Source organism: Pelobates fuscus, chromosome 3 (genome assembly GCF_036172605.1).
Source record: "Pelobates fuscus isolate aPelFus1 chromosome 3, aPelFus1.pri, whole genome shotgun sequence".
NCBI classification, from domain to species: Eukaryota; Metazoa; Chordata; class Amphibia; order Anura; family Pelobatidae; genus Pelobates; species Pelobates fuscus.
The window spans coordinates 104,308,677-104,332,927 of record NC_086319.1 but is presented as its reverse complement, the minus strand read 5'-3'; the positions used below and the strand labels follow the sequence as shown (position 1 = coordinate 104,332,927).

The 24,251-nt window shown below is 40.1% G+C and overlaps 1 protein-coding gene across 1 annotated transcript in view; it reads right to left on the bottom strand.

The window, feature by feature from the left end:
• Positions 1 to 1,015: 1,015 nt before the first annotated feature.
• KCTD16 (potassium channel tetramerization domain containing 16) overlaps positions 1,016 to 24,251 on the bottom strand; it is a 315,484-nt gene continuing 292,248 nt past the window's right edge. The window contains exon 3 of the mRNA XM_063447395.1: positions 1,016 to 2,293. Coding sequence (XP_063303465.1) covers positions 1,842 to 2,293 — 452 coding nt within the window. The 3' untranslated portion in view covers positions 1,016 to 1,841. The remainder of the gene's footprint in view (positions 2,294 to 24,251) is intronic.

Below are 24,251 nucleotides of genomic sequence, written 5' to 3'. Positions count from 1 at the left end.
AATGATGCCAGTGTGTTGGCATTATGGGCGAAGTGTGTCCTGCTTGGGGAAGCATTATAAAGCTGGGCTAAAAATGAAGTAGTGGGGCAAGAGATTAAAGATGGTGGTGTGATGACATCGCTGTTCTTAATGAAAAGAAGGTAAGTAATGAATGAAAATGCCATTAAGCAATTCAATGTATAACTTATAAATATGACAAGGGACATACATTTAGTTGAAGGAGATATTACTATTTAAAGGGAATTTGTTATGATGGGTTCACTTTAAAAGGGACAAAAGGACAGATAAGCATTTAATATGTGAATATATATGTGACACACTTTTCCGAAGGCTTTTTGTAACACATCGACGCCTGGATAACTAAAAACATAAGCTACCATTTAGCATGGTCTAGAATACTTGTGCTATTGGTGCTTGGAGAAACCGACTTATTTAAATTACAAAGGAACGTAATACATTGTGCTTCCACAAAGAGAAAAATAAATTAATACCATTTAACTGTTGGTGTTAACTCCTTTGTTGCTGGTGTGACTCTCTAATGAGATATAGGCACATACAGCAGCAATGAAGTTAAGGGGAATAATGGATGTGAATATACATTATGTCTCTTTAAGAATTATTTGTACTACTCAGATTTGTAGAGTTTAATAAATTGCTCATGTGTATAGTATCAGAAAAGCATGTTTCGTAAATAACATTTCTCATAGAAAAAAAAACCAATAAAAATCTGCATACCTAGCAAATATTTATGCATTGTGAGCCTGCAGAATGATATCATTGGTGCTTTTAACATGTAATGATTGACACAAACATGAGTTTTGTTTAACAATAGAAAATACATTTGGGATGATTTTATGAATATAATAATAATTTTGAGTACAACCCAATACAGATAGTGATATGGTTAGGCAAGCACATATTATCAGACCGTTGCTTTTTAAAACAAGACTCGACTGACAAGTCTAAAAACAGCGTAAAAAAAAAAACATATTTGGTGTGTCAATGAGCACTTCAGACTTTATTATGCACTTGCACATCTATGAAATTTTACACATTTTTCACCACAAAAGCCCTGTAACTTGCAAACACTGGCCATCAACGTATGTGCTTTTCCAAGGCTGACTGTCCATTTGGATTAAAAATGATTCCTTACTTGGAGTCCACATGGATGACATCACTTGGGACTGGAATGAGGGAAAGAAAATGAGCCATATCGGGTTAAAACACCATTCACACATCTCATACTCCTAAAAAAATAGAGATAATGAAGCAGCCACAGGTTATATGACCACACAAAGCAGCTGTCCTTCTTGAAAGAAAGTGCAGAGTTACAAGGATATAACAAGACCAATAATTTATGCAATAATATATTCACTAAATGTAAACCATCATAGTATAATTTTGCTTATTGTACTCTTGTGATCACCATCCTCCAGTAAGGAAACATGCATTTTTAAAGTGACACACTCTTCCGAAGGCTTTCTGTAACACATCGACGCCTGGATAACTAAAAAGAGAAGCTACCGTTTAGCATGTCTAGAATGCTTGTGCTATTGGTGCTTGGAGAAACCGACTTATTTAAATTACAAAGGAACATAATACATTGTGCTTCCACAAAGAGAAAAATAAATTAATACCCTGTAACTGTTGGTGTTAACTCCATTGTTGCTGGTGTGACTCTCTAACGAGATATAGGCACATACAGCAGCAATGGAGTTAAGGGGAATAATGGATGTTAGGCAGTACTTAAAGTGGGCATGGTAATCTACCAAATGAACAATAGGTTTCATGTACCATAGAATTGTTATTTATAGTGTTAATAGTGTGGTATGTATTCCTTTCTATAGGTGATATTTTCGTAACAGGTCTGATTGCCATGAGTACTTTCTCTCTGGGAACCTGTCTGGTATTTTTATCTTCATGAAATCCTGAATACATTTTTCGAGCTCTTCTTCAATAGAGAGCTTTTCTTTCACCACTTTTTTTTTGCTTGTGTTAGATTCTCGTGAACCCGAGGTCAGAGTTCTTAAAAGGTCACTTTTTCTTCGGATTTCAGATTGCTGTAGTATCTGCACGGGTCCCTTCTTGGCTGGCCGATCTAAAGTCTGTATATTGGGTTGGCGAGTTACTGGACCACAGATGACTGTTTCTTGTGGAGAGCTGGCTTCAGATTGGCTGTCGCAGCTAGAAGTAGATAGTTCATTGCAAGATGTCCCACTTTCCCCTTCTTTGTCCCCTTTTGGGTTTTTACAGCAGCAGTCACAATGAGTCGGTGGGTACTTGGAAGGGCCTCCTGAAATAGAAAACAAAATGGAATGAACATCTTAGGAAGTCCTAATAATAGGTAGATAAAGAATTCACGTTAACATATTCTGTCATCTATGACATTTCATCTGTTGGCACAATACATGTTTATCTCTGTGTACCTAATTAATGGAAATTAAATGGAAAATGAAAATTTCCTTAGGCTCCTTGTACATTAAATATTATACTCCTTTGCCTTTATTTATACATATATTTTTTTCTTCCTGATATTAATATCCAGGTGCTGCCATTTTGTTCTCCTCTGTCCATGATGTCTGCAGTTTACCTTTCTGAAGGATTCTTTTGACTGATGTACTATGGGTAAATTAGTTTAGCAATTGAAATGGAACTTAAGGCAAAAGTCACGTCTTCCATATGAAAAAAATTGTCCCTGCTTTATATTATGTCTAACTTAAACAATGACGGGAATTATTATTATTTTTTTTTAAATCGATAATAAGAGAGGTGTAGAGGGGCAAAAAAGGATTATTGTAAAAACAAAACTTGGAAATTGACAGTGCTGCTTTAACAACATAAAATATATACTAATGTGTATTATTTCATAATATAGTTTGAGGCATATTTAATAACATAGAATGCCATATATAATTATGTATCATATGTCTGTAACATGTTTGTACAAGTCTGTCTGAGTCTACACACTAATGGGCTATTTTTCATTGGAAAGATGGTGCTACATGCAACTCATTAACAAGGCTTCATGCTGTGACACTGTGTCAAGCATTACACCTACTGCGGGAAGTCTAATTGTAGGCATATGTACTGAGACAGTGCAAGGCTTATTCAGTATGGTTTTAATTCTAGCACCTATACGGGCGATGACCTGTATCATTGTCTATATATAAAAAAGCAAACATTAGAGTTTGGATACGCTTAGAAGAGTACAGGTTTACTCTGCTTACTGAATGATAATTCTTCCTTCAAAGTCTATGTGAAATGATATATTTTGTAAGCATCGAAAACCCTTACTTTACTAAGAGGATCCAGCCAGATGTGAAAAGTATAATTTTGAATTTTATCAGCATTTGGTAAAAATGAAATTGCAAAAGTGAAAAAACAGTAAAGACAAATGTACGCATTTTTATAGAAGATATCTCTAACATTTAATCAAAAACTAAACTTTGCTAATCTTCATTAATTTGTAAATGTGATATAACTAAGTAGCAATTAGTAAAATAAAACTATGAACAAAAGAAGCATAATACAAAAAAAATAAATAATTAATATACTACAGTAGAGCATTTGGCTTGACCTGTTGGCCAAAACTGTAACCAAGTATGTAATAATATTTGACAAGCATCACACAAATTATAATATACAGTTTATGCAAGGTGCAAGATGTAAAAAAAAAAAAAGCACCAAAACCTATGTGACACTTTCTATTTTCTTCCAAATAACCTTTTAATTCACATGTGAGTCAATGAATGTGAGTCACTTGTGCAGGTTAATTTAGGTGGGTGTTGCGTGGATGTGCAGTATGTCTCCCATTGGTTTCAAGGGAAGACCAAAAATTGACTGAGCTACCATTCACTCTTCCTGGTTGAAACAGATATCACTAAAGGAAGAATAGAAACATGTTGCGCAAAAACACATTCTGAAGTTAGGTTTTTTTTTTATGTTGTTTTTTTTTATGTAAATATATTATTTTCTGATTAAAAAGATAACGGATATAAAAAATGTTTTCTTTTAAAATGGATAATAAAATCCTTGGTCATTTTTTGTTATAATATAAAGTGCAACCAACATATGCTGGGTTTCCACAAATATACAGTTTAAAAAAAGAAATTCACTTTCAGTCTTGGACAATGTCAGGGTACTTAGGTCTCGGTGCATATATAATTATGTCACTCATGTAACAATGATAGTACTGCAATTCATTCCTTTTGAGTCCAATCTTGAATAAATGTGGAACAAAAGCTTGAAGTAACAGTCATGTATATACCATGCTTTTTACTTTATAGTTTCACATAAAAAGACATCCTTCTTGTGTTCAGCAGATAAGACAATCCAGATATATGCCATACATAGTGTTTTGTGTTTCACCTAGTGCCATAATTGTGTGTATCATCATGCACAATTGGAAAAGAATTGCCTATGTCATTCAATAGAAAGCAATTACTGCATCATGTCTTCTCCACAATAAAAAGGATAGACACCCCATTTTCTAAATCCAACATGTTCAGCACGCATACAGCAATTTAGATTTTCAGTACATACTTTTATTCTACAGGTTATGAACTATTTACTGCAGAAAATAATACTGAATTATATAGAGATTTTTAAACAATAATAAGAACAAAATATACAGTGAGGACACTCTTCAGATGCCCTTAAAAACATGTATGCATTTATAGCTTCTATTTAAATAAATAGCAGGTTTTTTACAGTTTTTTACAGTTTTACAGTAATTTTGTAAAAATAATGTTTTGCAACATTCTGCATTATATGCCTGCCTGTTCTATCCCACCTTGGTTATTCCAAAATTCAGCCTTGTTGTTGCTTATAATTCGACCCAATTTTTATTTGTCTAATGCAGGGGTTCCCAACCCAGTCCTCTAGTACCACCGGGATTTAGGGATTACCCTGTTGTGTCTAAAATCACCTTAATCACAAAAGGGTAATCCCTAAATCCTAAATCCTGGACTGGTAGGAGGTACTTGAGGACTGGGTTGGGAACCACTGGTCTAATGTAAATCTTGAGGCCATTACTTTATCCCAATTCTCCTTGATCTTTCCGCTGCCTTTGACACTGTTGATCATCAACAGCTTCTTCGCATTCTCCATAATTTGGGTCTATGGGATACTGCTCTCTCCTGGTGCTCCTCTTATCTCTCCGAGCGCTCTTTCAGTGTTTCTTTCTCTGACTCTGCCTCTTCCCCCCAACCACTCTCTGTTGGCATCCCCCAAGGTTCTGTCCTTGGTCCCCTACTGTTCTCCATCTATACTGCCTCCCTTGGTAAACTCATCAGCTCCTTTGGCTTCCATTATCATTTCTATGCGGATTACACGCAAATCTACCTGTCCTCTCCTGATCTCTCTCCGCCCATCTTGACTTGTGTGACTGCCTGCCTCTCTTTGATTTCCAAATGGATGGCTGCTCACTTCCTTAAACTAAACCTGGCCAAAACAGAACTTCTGGTCTTTCCTCCTTCAAGTGTTGCTACTCCCATGTCTGTCTTCCTCCAAGTCAAAGACGCTACCATTACCTCTACCTCACAGGTTCACTACCTGGATGTTCTTTTTTTACCAACCTCTCCTTCACCCCTCATGTCCAGTCGATCGCCAAATCCTGTCGCTTCCATCTCAAATACAGAGTGCGCATCCACCCCTAGTTAACCCTGGATGCAGCTAAGGTGCTGGTCTATGCTCTTGTTCTCCTTTGACTACTGCAATACCCTTCTCAGTGGTTTTACATGTTCCCAGATTGCACCGCTGCAATCTATAATGAATGCAGCGGCGAGGCTCATTTTCCTGTTCGCTCGCACCTCCCACGCTTCCCCGCTCTGTCAGTCCCTGCGCATTGGCTTCGAGTTAGATATAGGGCTCAATTTAAAATTCTGGTGCTTGCTTACAGGTCCCTACATAATGTTGCTCCAACCTACCTATCCTCCCAACTACACAAGTATGTCCCGTTCAGGCCCCTACACCCTGCCAAAGACCTACATATATCCTCTGTCCATACTCTCACCTCTAATGCTCGCCTCCAAGATTTCTCCAGGGCTGCACCTCTTCTGTGGAACTCCCTTCCCTTCTCCGTAAGACTTTCACCCAGTCTCCACTCATTCAAAAAATCATCAAAAACTTACTTCTTCATGAAAGCATATCAATTAAACTGTTATCAGGTTTGTATCCCCCACCCCCCATGACTCCTTTCCTGCAACTGTCAAAAATTACCTACTAAGCACTCAGTGAATTATTTTCTAACAACCAACTTCGTACCCCTACTTTTACCCGTTGTGACACTATACCCAACTCCCTCTAGAATTTAAGCTCATTGAGCAGGGCCCCCCACCCCTCTGTTCCTGTACATCCAGTTGTCTGGTTACAATTGCATGTCTGTTAGTCCACCCATTGTACAACGCTACGGAATCTTATGGCGCTATATAAATAATAAAATAATAATAATAATAATAATAATAATGGAACTGTCAGTGTCCAATAACAAAGGTATTGCCGTCAGAAAGCACAGCAAAGCTTTCTGGGAGTTTAAATTCTCCCAGAAAGAAGTAGAACACTAATAACTGTACTACAAGTACTAGAAACATCTCCTCTGAGTAGCACCCAGGTTGCATATAAAACACAAACTCAGCCAAATAGACAAAAACAAATCCTTCTGCTGCACAGTTTGATTTTGCTCCATGTAATAAATCCAATGCTTGCAAATATAAGTGTCCTGTTACCCAGATAGACAAGTGAGTGATTGGTTCACTGAAATTCAATTGAAGAAAGAAACAAAAAATATGACATCACATTGTTGCTTACTTTTTAAAATAAATTATTTTATTCATCCAAAGTAATTAAAAATACAAACAAATTGCAGCATATACAGGCTCCTAACATTCTAAATCTTTAGGTTAAGCGTTTCATGCTTAACTAGCACATCCTCGAGACAAACTTAAGGAAGTGCTAGTTAAGCACGAAACTCGTACCTTGAAGATTTAGCAGGATGGGAGTCTGTTTACGCTGCAATTTGTTTGTGTTTTTAATTACTTTGGATGAATAAAATAATTTAGTTGAAAAAGCTAGCAGTGATGGAATATGTCCTGTGATGCTTATTTTTTTGTTTGTTTCCGCAGATTGCATATACCTTTGAAATGTAGTAATCATCTCCTCCTCCCTACACTTTAAGCTTTGCAGTGCTGTGTTAAATATGTCTAACATTTCAGATTCTACAGGACAGAAAAAGAGGCTCCTGATTCCTCAAGCTATTTTCTGGAGTGAATAAAGCTTAAGTCCCAGCATGATCTCTTTGTGTTAAAGGGATTGCATGACGATAATTTGTGATAAAATTAAAATCAGATGCCAGTATGCAAAAGTTGCATATCATGCTGCACATTATCACAGGATCCCATAGAAACCACCTAGGAGTCATGATTACTTCCTTTCTTGCATATTCTATTCTTAGGATAGGAAGAACAGAGGCAAAAAAAAAGGAATAGAAGTTTAGCCAGGGAGAGACCAACAAGTACCCTTTTCAATCACCACCTACTATGTGCAGATGGTGCAGAATATCGTGGGTGGTAAATGGCCAGGTGTAAACACCCCATTCTTCAATCCAATGCTACTCTGAGACTGGCATAATACACACAACTTTGGGAATATAACTCTAATTATTGTCCAAAATAATGCACACCTGTTTTAGAAACAAGGCTTTCGAAGCATTATGTATATTGTTAAATAGGATCCAATTTGCAGAGTTGGTTAAAGTTCTAAATAATCGTGTAACAACATTTAATCTTGGTAAGGAGTTGTTAAACAAATGTGACAATTTGAATTTGCATATATCTGGTTAGATGGTGAGCTTTTCCTTAAACCATATTGATGCTTTAACATATTTATACTTAACATGCCTATACCTCAGAGGATGAGCTTTGCTGGGTTCTCTATATCATTGCATTAGTTCTCTATTTGTGTGTGTTTGTTGCACTCCACTTAAAACATCTAAAGATAAACTACACTTTATGTTATTTATTTACAATGTCATTTGCTATATGGCACTGTAAAATAATTTAAAACATTTAACTCTTTAAAACATTGCTTTAACTATGTTACAACTATCATTGCTTATTAACTATAAAACGTATATATTGTATCTAAATGATATTAACTTCAAGTATAATGTTATTGTTGTCTTTAGTGTTTTCTATTTATCTTTAATTAAGTAGTTAGTACGTTATTGTAATAACATCTCAAAGCGACTAATTTTCAAAGACCCCCGACGGTGACTGCTCCTCTGGCAGTGCGATGGCCAAGGGGTGCAGGGAAAGGTGAGAACACGTACCAGGTACCAGAACATGTCCATTGCAGCCACTGCCATCTTCTTCCTGCCAGTCCTCTTTAGCCAGGAGCAGATATTGTTGCTGTACTCCCGTGCATGCGCAAGAGGATAACACTATCCTATCTATCTATGGAAGATACCAAAAGACTGCAGTGTTTTCCATAGACAGAGGCTTTTTACCATTGCTGACTGAGTGCTTCATAAAGCTTGACAAGAGGTATATCTGCCTTTTGTCAAGCGTAAGAAGAATACCAAGGCAAAGTAGTTCCTCTTGGGTATGCCATATCACCCATATTTTAAGGAGTAGGGCAGTGTTTACATTTTATGTCCTATATGTAAGAGAAATGTATATACATACATTGTCTAGAGAGCATACTTATAATGTTTCGATTTCCCTCCTTTCAATTTCCGCTCCGGATAAAATAATATTGCCTTACCTCCATCTTCACTTTCAAATATAATCATAGTGCAGAATTGATGTACAAAGGCCCTATGTAATCTTTCCTCAATTAAAAATCGATTGTTACATCACATTACACGGTTGCATAAAACGTGACGGTTTATTTATATATGCTTTCAGCTGAGATATTTTTGTCTGAAGTTCCTTGGAGAGTTATCAGTAATTTATTTTTAATGCACAGGTAGAACTGTGGCCTGTTGCATGCAGTAATTTGGTTGTAATAGTTGGTATGATCAGTCATTTAGACTCAAATAGAATATCCCTTTTTGCGGTTCTACAATTTGAAAATATACTAGCTGAATATTATAGACACGTATAGGTCCAATCTAAAACATTTATCACCACTATTGAACATAGTGATGCTGGTCAATAGTTGATGATTGCTATTCTGCCACTTGCAGGTACAGAGAGTGGTGTTTAGGTCCACCCACATCTTTTGACTTGTCCACCCCTTTCTTTACAGCCCCTAATATTTTTCAGGCTGCAAGATTTCATTCATGATCCATCCATTTTTTTCCCATGGCTATCTTCTTTCATCTGCTTGTAGAAGAAGAACGGGGAGATATCTTAAGGCAGGGTAGGCAACCTTTGGCACTCCAGATGTTGTGGACTACATCTCTTTTGATGCTTTGACAGCATTATCACTGTCAAAGCATTATGGGAGATGTGGTTCACAACATCTGGAGTGCCAAAGGTTGCCTACCACTGTCTAAGGAATAACATGTCCAAGTTCACAGAATTGCTTTGATTTATATATTGAATATTGTTGCAGATACTATATTGTTCCTAAGCACAAAAGTTACTTTTCTTTAATAAATATTTAAATAGTATTTCACTTGCCTGTATTCATTTTCCGGCGTCTCTCCAATTATTCAGTAACCCTGTGAACACAGCTGTGTAATTACATCTTGTTTGTCTTTGCTTACCCTATCTTGTCACATTTTGTCTTCTTCTAATATTGATTAGGCTATTATAGCAACACCTCTGATAATTTGAGAAGTTACAATTACTTGAAATGTAAATAAAGAAATATATATTTTGTTTGAGGTGCAAGGCAAATGTATTTTTTTTGGAGCCTTATTAAAGGTGATGATACACGTACTCTGTGAAATTTATCACTCTTAGAGCTAGAACGAGCTCTGGAAACAACATCACAGTTGGTTATGGCAGTGATTTTTTTTTTATTGCTATACAGGAAGTTGGAGTTATTCATTAAAACCTGGAGTTGCAGAGAAATGATGAGGGGATTGCAAATATTGATCTCAAAACAGCTGAGATATAAATTTATCTGGAGAGTGATAATATGCTTTAACAGCTATTTTAGGCTAAAATTGTGTTGCAATTTCTTTATCAATTCTGAATATTTCCTGGTTTAATTAATAATTCTGGAAACAGTCCTCAAATCAGATCTTCATTTGCCTCCGATAGAGCAATATTTAAAGGGACTTAGCATCATAATTACTTATGCTCCTTGCATGATTTCTGGTACAAGAAATCCATGTCTACCAAAAATCTGATCACCATAAATGATGTTATTACTTTCCAGACATTAATTTCATACTGCTGTAAACTTTTCATAAGCTGTTCATTTAAATAATGTTTTCAGTTATTGTGTTTGGCAAGCTGTTCTGTTCATCCCAACAATAATACAAGGTGCACATATTCTCTAGCAAACCCTATGTGGATAAAACTGTTAAAATTCAAAATATTTTTTTTATTTGCAGTGGGCGGTGCCATTGTTCTAAATAGTCCAACACCTGACTATAATAAAAATATACAAAAAATAACAGACAGACATACAAACAACTATAAAAACATCTGAAAATAGTCAAAAGGGAAAAAAAGCCAACATATAACTACTAAAATTGCAATGAGTTATGAGCACCCTATTTTGTAAGTCATTTCAAGAGCTTCAGTAGGATTGTTAACCACCATCACGAGTAGAGGTAAGGAAAAGCATATTAGATCTGGGATACTGTCCCAGAATGCCATGAACCCCAAAGGGGTTAAAATCTATGCTTTGCATAGATGATGTGTTTGACTGAATACATTTGCAACGAGGAACTCAACAGGTTCCTTATTTCTGGTAGTTTGCCTATACTAAGGAATTTTTTAATAATGGAGCAGGTTCTTTAACTGAGTACTCTCAATGTAATGACCGCATTAGTACATTGAAAGTTTAATGCTATTAGAATACTGTTGTGTGTGGGTATTATGGCACCAATAGTGGTTTGCCATGGAGCTGAACATTACATATACACACAGAGCATGCACGACTTTTGAGTTGTCCATAAGGGATCTGTGGTGGCCAAGAGTTTGGTATTTAAATCAGCTGTTTGCTCATTTGAGATCATCAAAAGGGTACATTAGAACAGAAGTGTTGGACTGAATTGTGCAGCCCTCCTTGAGAAAACCTTGTCGTGCAAAACAGTTCAGAGCAACTTTATTTCTTTATATGCTGTTCGTCATCGGAACAGAATTCAAAGGTTCTATCTCACCTAATACAGCAATCACCATCATGGAGGTGAACAGTGTGTTTGGAACTATCATCCTAGCTTTATGTTTGTGGCATATGTTTTATTTGTTATACATTCTGCACTTTATATTTCTATATTTACTATTTATATTACATTTTTTAGGCTGTTCTTCATTGGGAAGATGTATTATCAAACATAGTTTTGTGTTTCAAGTGAGATTTATTACTATATTTATATACTCAATGTGAATTTTTTTTAGCCTTACCTCACCGTTGCTTGCTTATTGTTGTTGTCTGTATGTTTTCAGAGTTAGCTCGGGATGAAGGTATAGGCATATCATTGAGGGTACTTATTTAGCAAAAGTATTGGGTATTTCTTCAGAAAGGTCGAAAACATCAAAATGAACAAATGACACAGTAATGGAATTTAAGAATGAAACATATGTATAAGAATTTAATTAATATTTCATGTACAGCCCTTTTAATATTTTCATATTAACCAATTGTATACGACAACTTCCAAAAGAAGTACTAGTTTTTCTGTTTTTTTTTTCTCAATTACTACATTACATTATGTTACAACTGGGAGCCTCCCAGTCTGCACATTTGCTAGCCAAGAACACGAATAGGTCCAGTTGAAGACACCTTCTAAATAAAGCTCCACAAAAATCAATATTAGCTAAATTGAAAGTTATTTAATTCTTGCCTTAGGAAAGACTACTGAACGACACTTTGTAAAGGTGTACGTGTGAATTTGCAGGAACCTTTTACATGAAGCTTATTGATTTTTTTCTTATATTGGAGAGTTTATTTGATTTTTACAATTTTTTTTAAAAAAAAAATGTATTATTCTGGTTTTTAGCTCATTTACCTATCAAATAAAAAAAGTTTTGTATCACCAGCAATTCTCTATCAGAAGAATATTTATTTGCTTGAAAGACAGCGCCAACACTTCCACCTTTCTATTAATGTAATCTACAGATTGACAAGCCTAGGTATCCTTAAAGGGACACTATAGTCACCAGAACAACTACAGCTTAATGTAGTTGTTCTAGTGAGTATAATTATTCCCTTCAAGCACCTTCATGCAAACACTGCCTTTTCAGAGAAATGGATTCAATGCATCTGTATGAGGAGGTGCTGATTGGGCTAAACGGCATTTGGCCTCACCCCCATCCCACCTACTTCCCGATTTCAACCAGTCCAATGCTTTCCCCATGTGACCTGTGAGGCGCTAGAAATAAGGTGAGTTTAAACACTTTCTAAGGAGGCTAAGGGGGAGCAAGCCACCTAAATGGTGGTTTTAACACTATAGGGTCAGGAATACATGTTTGTGTTCCTTTAATACCAAACCGAATGAATGCTGTTTCTAGAAGAAGTACATGAATCATGATATCTGAATCAAGGACAAGTGCAGGATTCTACAGTGAGTTCCTCTCAGATACTACCACATAATGCCTAAGGCCCCATTCTCACTTCTCTGTATAGGGCATGCATAGGCAACCTTCGGCACTCCAGATGTTTTGGACTACACCTCCCATGATGCTTTACCAGTATTATGGGAGTAAGAGCATTATGGGAGATGTAGTCCAAAATATCTGGAGTGCCAAAGGTTGCCTATCCCTGGTATAGGGTTTATTTTTGGAGTATGTGATATTTATGCAGATTATGTTTTCAAACTCGTAACTGCACACTAAGGGTTGTCATCAGTGCATCAGTATCTGTATAGGGGAGTGAGAGGTTGGTTCTAAACTCCAGCCAGCCCCAGTACATATATAACTTGGCTCTTTTAGATCAGTGGCAGCTGCTGCAATTTGTTTTTCCTCTCAGCCCTTTCCCACTAGTGAAATGCCAGGGAAAGAGCAGAGGAGACAGAAATAATGCATTTTTGTTTCCCAGGACCCTCCTACAGGATATCACTATTGGGTGATGAACTTCATTTATGGCACGAGTTACAAATAACAGATGTTGCCCAGACATTTAAATTCTACCAATCCCATATGTCCCAGTGCTGTCCAAGACTTAAACCTAACCCTTGCCCTGAACACCGTAACTCTAAAAGATAGGGTAAAACATGTATTAATGGAAAATAATGCCATATACAGATATACATATAGCTGTATATAGCATTATTTATATATTGACTAATATAAACATATAAATAAAACACTCCCCTTTAGACACATATATGGTGAAAGTTAACATTTTGTTTCATAACATAACTTAGAAGTGTTTTTCCATTGTATACTTTAAATCAAGCTACATACTGTTCAGTGTTTACTGTCATTCCTCCTCATTAAATCTTGACACAGTTTCTCCTATACCTTGTGTTCGAAAAATAAACAGGTGCTACTTGGTATACTAATTAGAATGCCTGACAAGCATTGCACTTCATCAGAACAGTTTATAATGTAACAAGAATAGAGATGTCGGATATTGAAGGTCAAGTATACTATACGGAATAGACAAGACTGTGCATATTTTTATGTGCATAGTGTATGGTAGGTTATGTGCAGTATTATGTGACAATCCATAGTGTTATGTATGTATGTATGTATGTATGTAATATGTGAATGTATTGATTGATTATATATGAGAGTGTTGCAAGTTTGAATAAATAAGCTTGTTGAGTGTGTAAAGAGTGAATGAATGTGACTGTGAACAAAAGAATGTGTGAATTAAAGAGACAATACAGTCAACAGAACAATGACAGCTTATTGTATTTGTTCTGGTGAGTATAATCATTCCCTTCAGGCTTTTTGCAGTGAACACTGTCTTTTCTGAGAAAAGTCAGTGTTTACATTACAGCCTAGGGATACCTCCAGTGGCCACTCCCAATTGGTGTATCCAATCTCTGCACTTTCAGACAATGAACTTTCCTCATAGAGGTGCATTGATTCAACGAGGAGATGCTGATTGGCCAGGGCTGTGTTTGGCTTATGCTGGCTCTGCCCCTGATCTGCGTTCTTAACAATTTTAGACAATCCAATGCTTTCCTATGGGAAAGCATTGTGATTGGCTCAGAGAATCAATTTTGATGATGTCAGTCAAGCAGGCAGATCAGGGTCAGAGCCAGCAGCTGCAGACTTAAAAGTAAGATTTTACTATATTTAGGGGTGCACGGGGTGGCCAGAGGTGCTAGATGGTGGTTTTAACCTTATAGGGTCAGGAAAACATGTTTGTGTTGCTGACCCTTTAGTGGTCCTATAATGTGTATGTTTGTGTAAATGCAGAGATAGAGAGGAGCTGAGAAGACAGTAACAGTGCATCTTTCCTCATTTCCCCTATCCAGAGAGGGCTGTCAGAGTATGTCTATTCCATTTTGTCATAAACTGTTTAATTATACTGAGTAACTTGTGAAATGTCCCTTGGGTCTCTACTACTTACCCCATGATTCACTGTACGTTATACTATTGATATACAGTAAACTAAAGTTTGAAGAATTTTATTTTTTTTACATATTTATATAAAATAAAACAATTAAATACATGCTGTTTTAATTATCAATTTGGGAAAGTATGAAGCTATTAACATTTCTGGAATACATTTATGACAATATATATTAATCTTCATTAAGTAAGGCACGCAGACTAATTTATAACAAAATAATATATTTATACAATAAAGAATCTCATGAATGTTCTTAGTAAAAGGTCAACAGCAATATCAATTTAATACTGGACTGTAAGCAAATGATGGTTAGGTCATTGAAAATACTATTTTAAACAGAACATATAACACAACAGCTAAATGAACCGCCAGCTTGGCCCAAGACTAAAACCTTTAAAAAAAAAAAAAGAAAAACGACACAGATGTCGAGAAAAAGGAAAATGTGCAAACATTTTTTGATGCTTTTGACACATCATAAAGTTGTGAAAGCCTACCTAGAAAAAGCTTTATGATTAAGTCTCCAGGTGGCAGGAAATTTCTCTTAAGTAACTTGTATCATTTTAAGAGCCCAAGCAGCATGAAATACTGAACTCCCTCTGCATCATCATTATGAAGGCAACATCTTGCCTGCCTGATGAGTCCATTAGGGAGAGTTCTATACTACAAAAGAACACAAAAACAATGAAAAAGAAAGCGTAAATTGCCTCTACCGTTCGCAGTTATTGAAAAAAAAAAAAATTGCAAGTTTGAAAGCCATCATAAAAACGCAAGAATAAAAAAAAAAAAGGAAAAGTTAGTCGTTTTGAAAAAGGTAGATAGTTGACACTCAAAGAAATGTCTATTGATTGGAAAAACTGAATGTGATGGAAAAAGCATAAATAAAGATGGCATTAGGGTATTATGCGTGCCAAAATATATATATTTATTTCTCAGCTCCTACGCATCTGATGGCAAAATTGAATTGTTAAAATGTACATTGGACTTTAGTAAAGGAAAATGGAATTTTGGACTATTACTTCAATTCCATGCAAACACAGTGTTGCACTGAATAAACTGCACGTTCAGCGAAATGCGTTGTACACTAGGCATTGTGAGATATGACCACATAGTTTGGGGATGATGTGGCTGTTTTGGGAGCTGCTCATGGCAACCTTAGATGCATATTCGTTACTGCTATGCCAACCTCATGCCATTGCCACAGCAGTACAGACCACAAAGACCTTTTTACATAAAATACAGAATGACAATACATATATTTTTTGGTTTGTAAATTTGGTTTGTATTTTCAGATTACTGCTAATAAAGAAATAAATAGACACTGCATGCACCTTAACCAGTATAGATTAGTGTAGTTGCTATATTGGTAGGTGGCTGGAGCCTGTGGGTTAATTCCCTCCAGGTTTTATAAAGCAGTTTTCAAGTGATCTGACAACAAGCGAGGATTACAATCCCACCCACTTTACCCTGACTTAAAACACCCTGTAGTGATTATGTTTTCAGTGTCCCTTTAAGAAGTGTAGCTCTGCAATTCTGACAAACTGCATTCATCCTAATTAGATTCAAACTTATAATGCTACAATAACGTTAAAGGGACACTATAGGCACCCAAACCATGTCATTGTAGTATTAACCCTGCAGTGTAAAACATGGTGGCTCTGTAGGAACTGCAATGTTAACATTGCAGGCTTTATAAGCCTCTAGTTGCTGTTACTCTGACAGCCACTAGGGGCACTACAGCCAAAAAAGCAAAATTCAAACTCACAAACAAAAATAGGAAAATGCAGGTTTAATCTCTCCTCTACTCCTCTAAATAATTAACCAATATACAGCAAAATCTGAAATGAGAAGGACAGCTAAGGATTCAGTTCAAGTGAATAAGCTAAGTGAGTTGGCAATACTATTATGCTTTGACAACAAGGAACCCAAAACTAATGTGGCTTAGCACAACTGTTTCCATTATAATCTTAATGACTACCGTGGGACATAAGTATAAAGGAGATAGTTGGTAGTTTCTGCCAACACTGTAAAGCAAAGAAAAAGAAAATTAAACTAACACCATAACATATAATGATCTGTAACAATGAAAGTACAGTATCATTCAATGTTACAATATCATTTCATTCAAGTTACTGGTTATTTTCTTAAAGTGGTCAGTAGGCATCGTCAAGAACATATGAAATTTCACTTTCCAATCTTCAGGAGAGCAGAACTTGCAGTGCACAAATGCATGGTAAATGTAATGGTAAGACATCATTAGAATTAAATTACGTTTTCCAGACACAGTCTAAATTAACATCGAAATTATACCCACGTGTTTCTGCTTTCTCTTTAGTAAAGCATGCTCCGAATGTTGAATATGATTAGATCGATTTTTAAATAGTGTGGTTAAAAAATGCAGCCATTTAAACGTCTTAAAATATGCTACCAATTTACCAACAGTGTGTAGCTATTTGTTTGATTTAAGGGAAATGGAGTGATGTAGACCACACATTGTAATTGAACCAGTGTGATTATCATATGGTTATTTGAGGACACCAAAGCACATACACAAAACAATTACAATACACTAGTTCATGCTAAACTCTGTAAAAGGCAGATAATTGTGTAAATAAATGTGAGGGTAGGTACACTAAACAGTTCTAAAAAAGGAAAACCGCATCTTTAAATATAGCGGCAATTCTTTATTTTTATAGATACTTCTGGAACAGTACAATTATGAGCAACTCGAAAAACACTGCAAAGGCTGACAAAAGGTATAGTGTTTTATTCACTAAATTCCAAATTGTAGTGTACTAAAATCTAAATTCTCAGCTATCACTTTGGCTCTTTTAGCCTTAATTTAGCAATTCATAATTTAATTTGCTTCAGTAAGTCTCTAAACAAAATATTATTTAACTCCACGTGACGTGAATCTTAGAGCAAGAATTTTAATGGGTCAATAAATAGTTCTCTCTGTTCGATCTCCTACTGATTTAGTGAGTGAGAGCAGGCTTGATTTATCATGGCACATATATCTTTTTATCTATCCATTAGTGCACTGCTGTAGCAGTGCTGAATATTAGACCTGTCCAGGGTGAGAAAACTTCGCCCAGTGATCTATCTTTCCCGAAAACACAACATTTTTCAGAATGCCCAAATTTCGGCCATATGTCGTTTTGGCTTAGCATAATTGCTATACTTAAAAACTGATTCAGGAATTGTTTAGGTAATCTAAAAGGGCAGACAATGAGCCAATCGGTGAACCACAAAATGTATACATAATATTTATAAATTATATATTTATTAAACATATGATATATAAATATAGATTTTTATTTTACTGTTCACACTTTTTTCTCTAATGCTCCCTTCTCACTTGATCTGTGAATAAAATCAACATTAGGTGACAGTCCCATACCGATCAATCCATCATTTTATCTCATCGATCATTGATTTTTGGGGGGGAAATCCTAATCAATATGCTCATCCATTGCACGTTCCATTGCTTCATGATTTAAGTACATTTCAGCTTGTAGTTCAGTAATTTGACCAATCACTCAACCAACCCAAATTCATGTGTATTGCAGTTCAGACTAAACCAAAGCTCCAATCTACTGAACATAATGAAGCCCATGGATCAGCGCAGTCAGGGGAATGGGCCTTGACAGAGCCAAGGAGTAGGCAGGTGGAGCTCAATATTTAGGGGTTGGTAATTAGTAAGGGGTTGTAATAGGGGGTGGGGAAAGTGGGAGTATATTAAGCGGCCATTTTAGCAAGTGGCCATTTTAATCAGAATCTGCACTTACCTGTTAATTGTTTTGGCAGGTCTGTGTGGTTTCTTTTTCTTTCTTTTGCAGATGGCGTCACTTGAAGAGATCCTGGACGGAGTGAGAGCGGCCGTGCGAGACAAGGGGATGGCCTGGCTTCAGCAGCAGCTGGGGGCTCCTGGGACCGGTGATAACCCCCCTGTGGCAGCGGCAGGGCCAGATTAAGAGCCCAGTGGGCCTGGAGCTGACAATTATGATGGGCCTTATTACCGAATCCTATCGACCAAAAACACTGAAACAACCATACGTCATGTATCTGTTGGAGGGAAAGGATGCAGCTATACAAAAACACATACGCTATGCTAATCACTCTCTAATTTATGCTTTCATCTTTCAAGTAAATCCATACCCCTTAACAGCAGTGTCCAGTGAAGCAGGAAGTCAATGGGCAGGGTAAAAAGGTGTGCCACTGACGCGAATCATGTGACCAGACCTGCCAAAAGGGGTGAACATGCCCAAAAAGGGGGTATGTTTGTCCAAAAAATTGGAAGGCCAGCCTGGCATGAATTCATGTCATGCTGCCTGCCAATCATACAGGCTGTCCAACTAAGGGCATACTATGCAGGCAGCACCCTGAACTTGGCATACATGCATCAAATGATGCTCCTACTCCGCGCTTTCTAAGGACTGTCCCCTAGCACTCACATGTCCACTTTTCTCATTATTGTCTTACTAGCAGGCAGAAGTTCCTGGTATACAGTCTCGGACAGAGTAAAGATGTAGTGAATGTAGTGAGTGTAGAAGAAAGGGGACATGCCACAGTGTTAGATAAACCAAAGTTTGCATTACCTAAAATAATTTTATTGTCAGCCAGTCCGCACAGTTTTTGTTGCCATACATCCCTCTTAAGCTTCCAAACTTAAAGGGACACTATAGTCCCCAGAACAACTACAGCTTATTGTATTTGTTCTGGTAAGTAGAATCATTCCCTTCAGACTTTTTGCAGTAAACACTGTATTTTCAGAGAAAATAACTCCGCTGGCCACTCATTAGATGGCTGCTAGAGGTGCTTCCTGGGGCAGTACTGCCTAGTGTGCAGCACTGCCATTCAGTGTCTCCACCCTCTGCATGCAGACACTGAACTTTCCTCATAGAGATGCATTGATTCAATGTATCTTTATGAGGAGATGCTGATTGGCCAGGGCTATGTTGGACTTGTGCTGGCTCTGCCCCATATCTGCCTAGTTGACAGTCTTAGCCAATCCTATGGGGAAGCATTGTAAGACTACCACTTCAGATTAGGTCAGCAGACAGTCAGTTCAGAGGCAGAGCCAGCAGCTGTAGACTTGAATACAAGTAAGATTTTACTATATTTAGGGGGCTAGAAGGTGGTTTTTACAGAAAAGGGTCAGAAATACATGATTTTGTTCCTGACCTATAGTGTTCCTTTAAGCAATAGTATGTGAAGAGTAGTTAGGGTTGTCAACTTTCTTGGAAAAAAATACCAGCCTTTGTATAATTAATTAGTTATGAGTGACATCACATGATGTAAATCACAAGGAGTGACATAAGAGAAAATTCTGTAAAATCACCTACAATCTACTCAAAGTTTGATTCTGCTGTATAGATGAATTGCTCCCAGTGTCTCAGTCTCTCAAGTCTCCCCATTTCTCCCAGTGTCCCCCATGTCTCGGTGTGTCCCCATGTATCACAGTGTCAGTGTCCCCATGTCGCCCAGTCCCCATGCCTCCCAGTGTCCTCATTTCTCCCAGTGTCCCTATGTCACTAGGATACTAGGGAACAAAGTGAGACATGGGGACACAGACATTTGGGGACACTGGGAGACATGGGGACACAGACACTGCGAGACTTGGGGACACTGGTAGACATGGGGACACTGAGGACACTGGCTGGGAGACATGGGGACACAGACACTGGGAGACTAGGGGAAACTGGGAGCCATGTGGACACTGAGCCACTAGGGACACTGGCTGGGGGACATGGGGACACTGGGAGACATAGAACAGTGTCTACGTGTCCCAATGTCTCAGTGTCTCACAATGTCCCTATGTTACACAGCATCCCCATGTGTCTCAGTGTCCCCTAGTGTCTGTGTCCCCATGTGTCCCCTAGTGTCTGTGTTCCCATGTCTCCCTGCTGCCTTTCCCCCCATCCCTCATTTACCTGAGCTGTAGAGCTGCTATCTGGACTCTCTGTGCTGTGTAGCTGCTCCCCCATGGATCAGTGAGTAGTAGAGAGAGGCAGGGATATGCTGTAACTTCCTATTCCTGCCTCTCTCCACACACAGTGACCCCTACTGGCCGGTGATGGTATTGCAGAGTAATCTCCGTTTATACTGAGAAAAATACCTGCATTTGTATGGCCGTTATTACTGCAATACCGGCATGGCCAGGCAGCCTCACATACCAGCTGTGCCAGTAAAATACCAGTCAGGTGGCAAACCTAAGAGTAGTGTGTAAAAAAAAAAAAAGTAAAAAAAAATGTTTTTATTATTTTTATTTTTTTTTAAAAATGGGCCTATTCCATGGGCCTGGGCCTGGAGCTGCAGCTCCATCAGCCCCTATGTTAATCCGGCCCTGGGCAGCGGAGCGGCGTACGGTGCGGAGGGCGAGACCGCCCCAGCGGCTGAGTCCGGGCGTGATGCCCGCGGCACGTCGGCGACGGAGTCCGTCCGCGGATGCGGGTGGACCCACGGCTGTGGATACAGGCCAGACGGAGGCAGAGAAAATGCCCGATGCGGTGCCGGTCGGGCAAGGATGACGGTCAGGCCAGGGACTGCCTTGCGGCCTACCACGAGGAGCGCCGCTCGCCGGACGGCGAATGGCAGGGCGGCAAAGTTGGCGGTGGCCTCCAGGGTGGCCGGGATCGCAGAGGACTGGGGAGGAAAAGACAGAGCCCAGGGATGTCCCGGTGAGTCTGCCGCCAGTTTTTACAACCGGGCGGCAAGGGGACAGGCAGGGCATTAACGATGGCGGGCTGGCGGCCCCTCTAGTGGCTGAGGGGGCTTCAAGCGGGGGGGGGGGGCACTGGTGGAACGGCCATAGCTAGAGCCAGGCAGGGCGGCGTGGGGACGGCCGAATGGTTCACCCAGCTGGGGCAGCAGGAGCAGGCCAGGGCGGCAGCAGAAGGGGATTCTGGATGCCAGGGACAACGCAGGGACTCCCCTGTGGACAGGGAGGCGGAAAGTGGGGATCTGTCACAATGGTCTGATGTAAATTCAGAAAGCAGGGTTAGGAATGGACGGGAGGGCCACAAGTGTTGCTCCCAGGGGCGGCAAGGCTTTAGAGGCAACCCCAGGCCTGTAGTCAACAGGGAACGGCGCGGGGATAGCGCCAGGCAGGACAGGGCATGGAGCGCCAGGGAGAGGAGCCCGTCTGCTGATCGGTGCGGTAGGTGGAGGTCAGTCTGCAGGGCCAGGAGGAGGAGAGAACGGCGCAGCGCTTCTGGGTCCTCCGACGGGAGCTCCCAAGGACGGCAGGGTAACACTTTCGGCCAAGAGGGCCAGACTACTAGGCGAGACAGGCGTAGGAAGGACGGCAGGGAGCGTAAGGAGGAAGGGTGGGTAGGTGGACGCACGAAAAGACTACCCAGGTGTTCTTCTCCTTACAGGTCGTTACACCAGCGGTCCCGAGGCGGGATCAGGCGGACAGAAGTCGGCGTCTCTTGGATACTCAGGAGCCGTATGCAGCGGATGGAAGGAAAGCGACCCTGCGGCCCTCCGCGGCCGGGGGCTCTGGCGGTGAGTCCTCTGGTACACCACACTCAGAATCACTGTTAACCTGCTTAAAATCGTTTTTAGACTAATGGGCCAGTGGGGAGGTTGCTTCACCGCAATTTTCCAGGGTATGGGTTCCGGAGGCAGGTCTCGGATCCACGGGACAGGCAAGCGGGGCGGTGAGTGGAGACCCCGGGCTGGCTACGTCTGGGTCGGTAGAGGGGATGGGTGAAAGATCGGACTTAGGCGGCGAGATTACCGACGCGTCGCGGCAAAACATGCACGTTTCTTTCGCGGGTCCCTTAGGCTGTCACCTAAAGGCAGAGTTAAAGGACAAGATTTGGAAAGGTGAGTTCGTAGAGGTTTTTTCCCTTCTCCCCCTAGAGGAGTTTCTTGACTTGAAAGAGGAGGACAAAAAGGATGCAAAGAAGGAGGAATAAGAGAAAAAACGTAGGTATAGGAAGATCCCCAAAACGTTGCCGAACTGGCTGAGGGCTTTTTGTATATTAGCCAGCATTATCGGGGAAAAATTCCCCGACCGCTGCTCACAACTTTTTTGTTATCTGGACGGGATTTGGGATGCGTACCGAACGTATGGGGGAGTTGCATGGTGGACATATGACGAGCAATTCCGCCAGCGATTAGCAGCGAACCCTAGTATTACCCCTGTGGATGAAGCCAATGATGGCGCAGAAGGCTGCGCTCTTTCACAGGGCGGCCGGTGCGGTACCTGGAGGAACGACACCGGCCGGGCAAAAGAAGGGTTTTTGCTGGCTCTTTAACGAGGGCCAATGCAAATGGGGTACATTGTGCAGATTCAAGCACAAATGTTCCGGTTGCGGCGGTACACATGGGGCTAACAGGTGCTTCAAGAGAGGTAAGCCTGCCACCGGGGGAGGTCATAGCGGCTCAACGGCTCCTGCCGCTACCGGTGGGGGCAACCCCGGTGAAGGTAGGCGAGATGCTGCCGTGGCTAAAGCGTCACGCTAACCGCGCAGACGCGGATTTTTTGATGAAGGGGTTTACAGAAGGGTTTTTATTCCATTTAATGAGGAAGGGGCCAGGGACATTGTGTACGAACCTACGATCCGTACGGGATCATACAGGGGTGGTTCGGGACAAATTGATGACGTTGGTACGGCTGGGTAGGATGGCGGGACCTTATGCGGCCCTGCCATTGCCGAACTTGAGGGTGTCCCCACTTGGGGTAGTCCCCAAGAAGGAGCCGGGCAAATTCCGTTTCATACACCATTTGTCCTATCCAAAGGGGGCTTCAGTCAATGATGACATTGACGCGGCCCTAAGCTCCGTCTCATATGCATCATTCGACCAGGCGGTCGAGTTGGTTCGGAGAGCGGGGCGGGGGGCGTTAGTGGCGAAGGTTGACGTGGAAGCAGCTTTTAGGTTACTTCCTATTCACCCAAAAAGTCACCATTTGTTGGGGTGTTTTTTCGACTGGGTTTTTTTCGTGGATCTATGTTTGCCCATGGGCTGTTCTATTTCTTGTTCATATTTTGAAAAGTTCAGCTCATTTTTCGAGTGGGTGGTGCGTCAAGAGTCAGCTGGGGGTGCAGTGGTGCACTACTTGGACGACTTCTTGTGCGTGGGACCAGCGGGCTCTGACCGTTGTGGGCAGATACTGCGGGTTTTGCAGTGGGTGGCGCAAGCCTTTGGGATCCCGTTGGCTGCAGAGAAGACAGTGGGCCCGACTGAGTGCTTGAGCTTCCTGGGGCTAGAAATCGATTTGGTGAAAGGGGAATGTCGGTTACCCATGGATAAACTGATGTCTCTCCGCCAACGGGTGGGAGATATGTGGGGTTCAAGGAAAGTGACCTTAAGGGACCTACAGTCCCTGCTAGGGAGCCTGAACTTCGCATGTAAAGTGATCCCTATGGGGAGGGTTTTCTGCAGGCAGCTGGCTCGAGCTACTTGTGGAGTACGGTTGCCGGGTCATTACATCAGGGTCTCAGCTGATATGAAGGCTGACTTGGATGTTTGGATATGCTTTTTACGGGAGTTTAATGGTCGTGTCTATGTCGGAAGACATCGGTTTATTTACAGACGCTTCAGGGAGCGTGGGTTTTGGGGCATACCTGGGGGGTAAATGGTGTGCAGAGGAG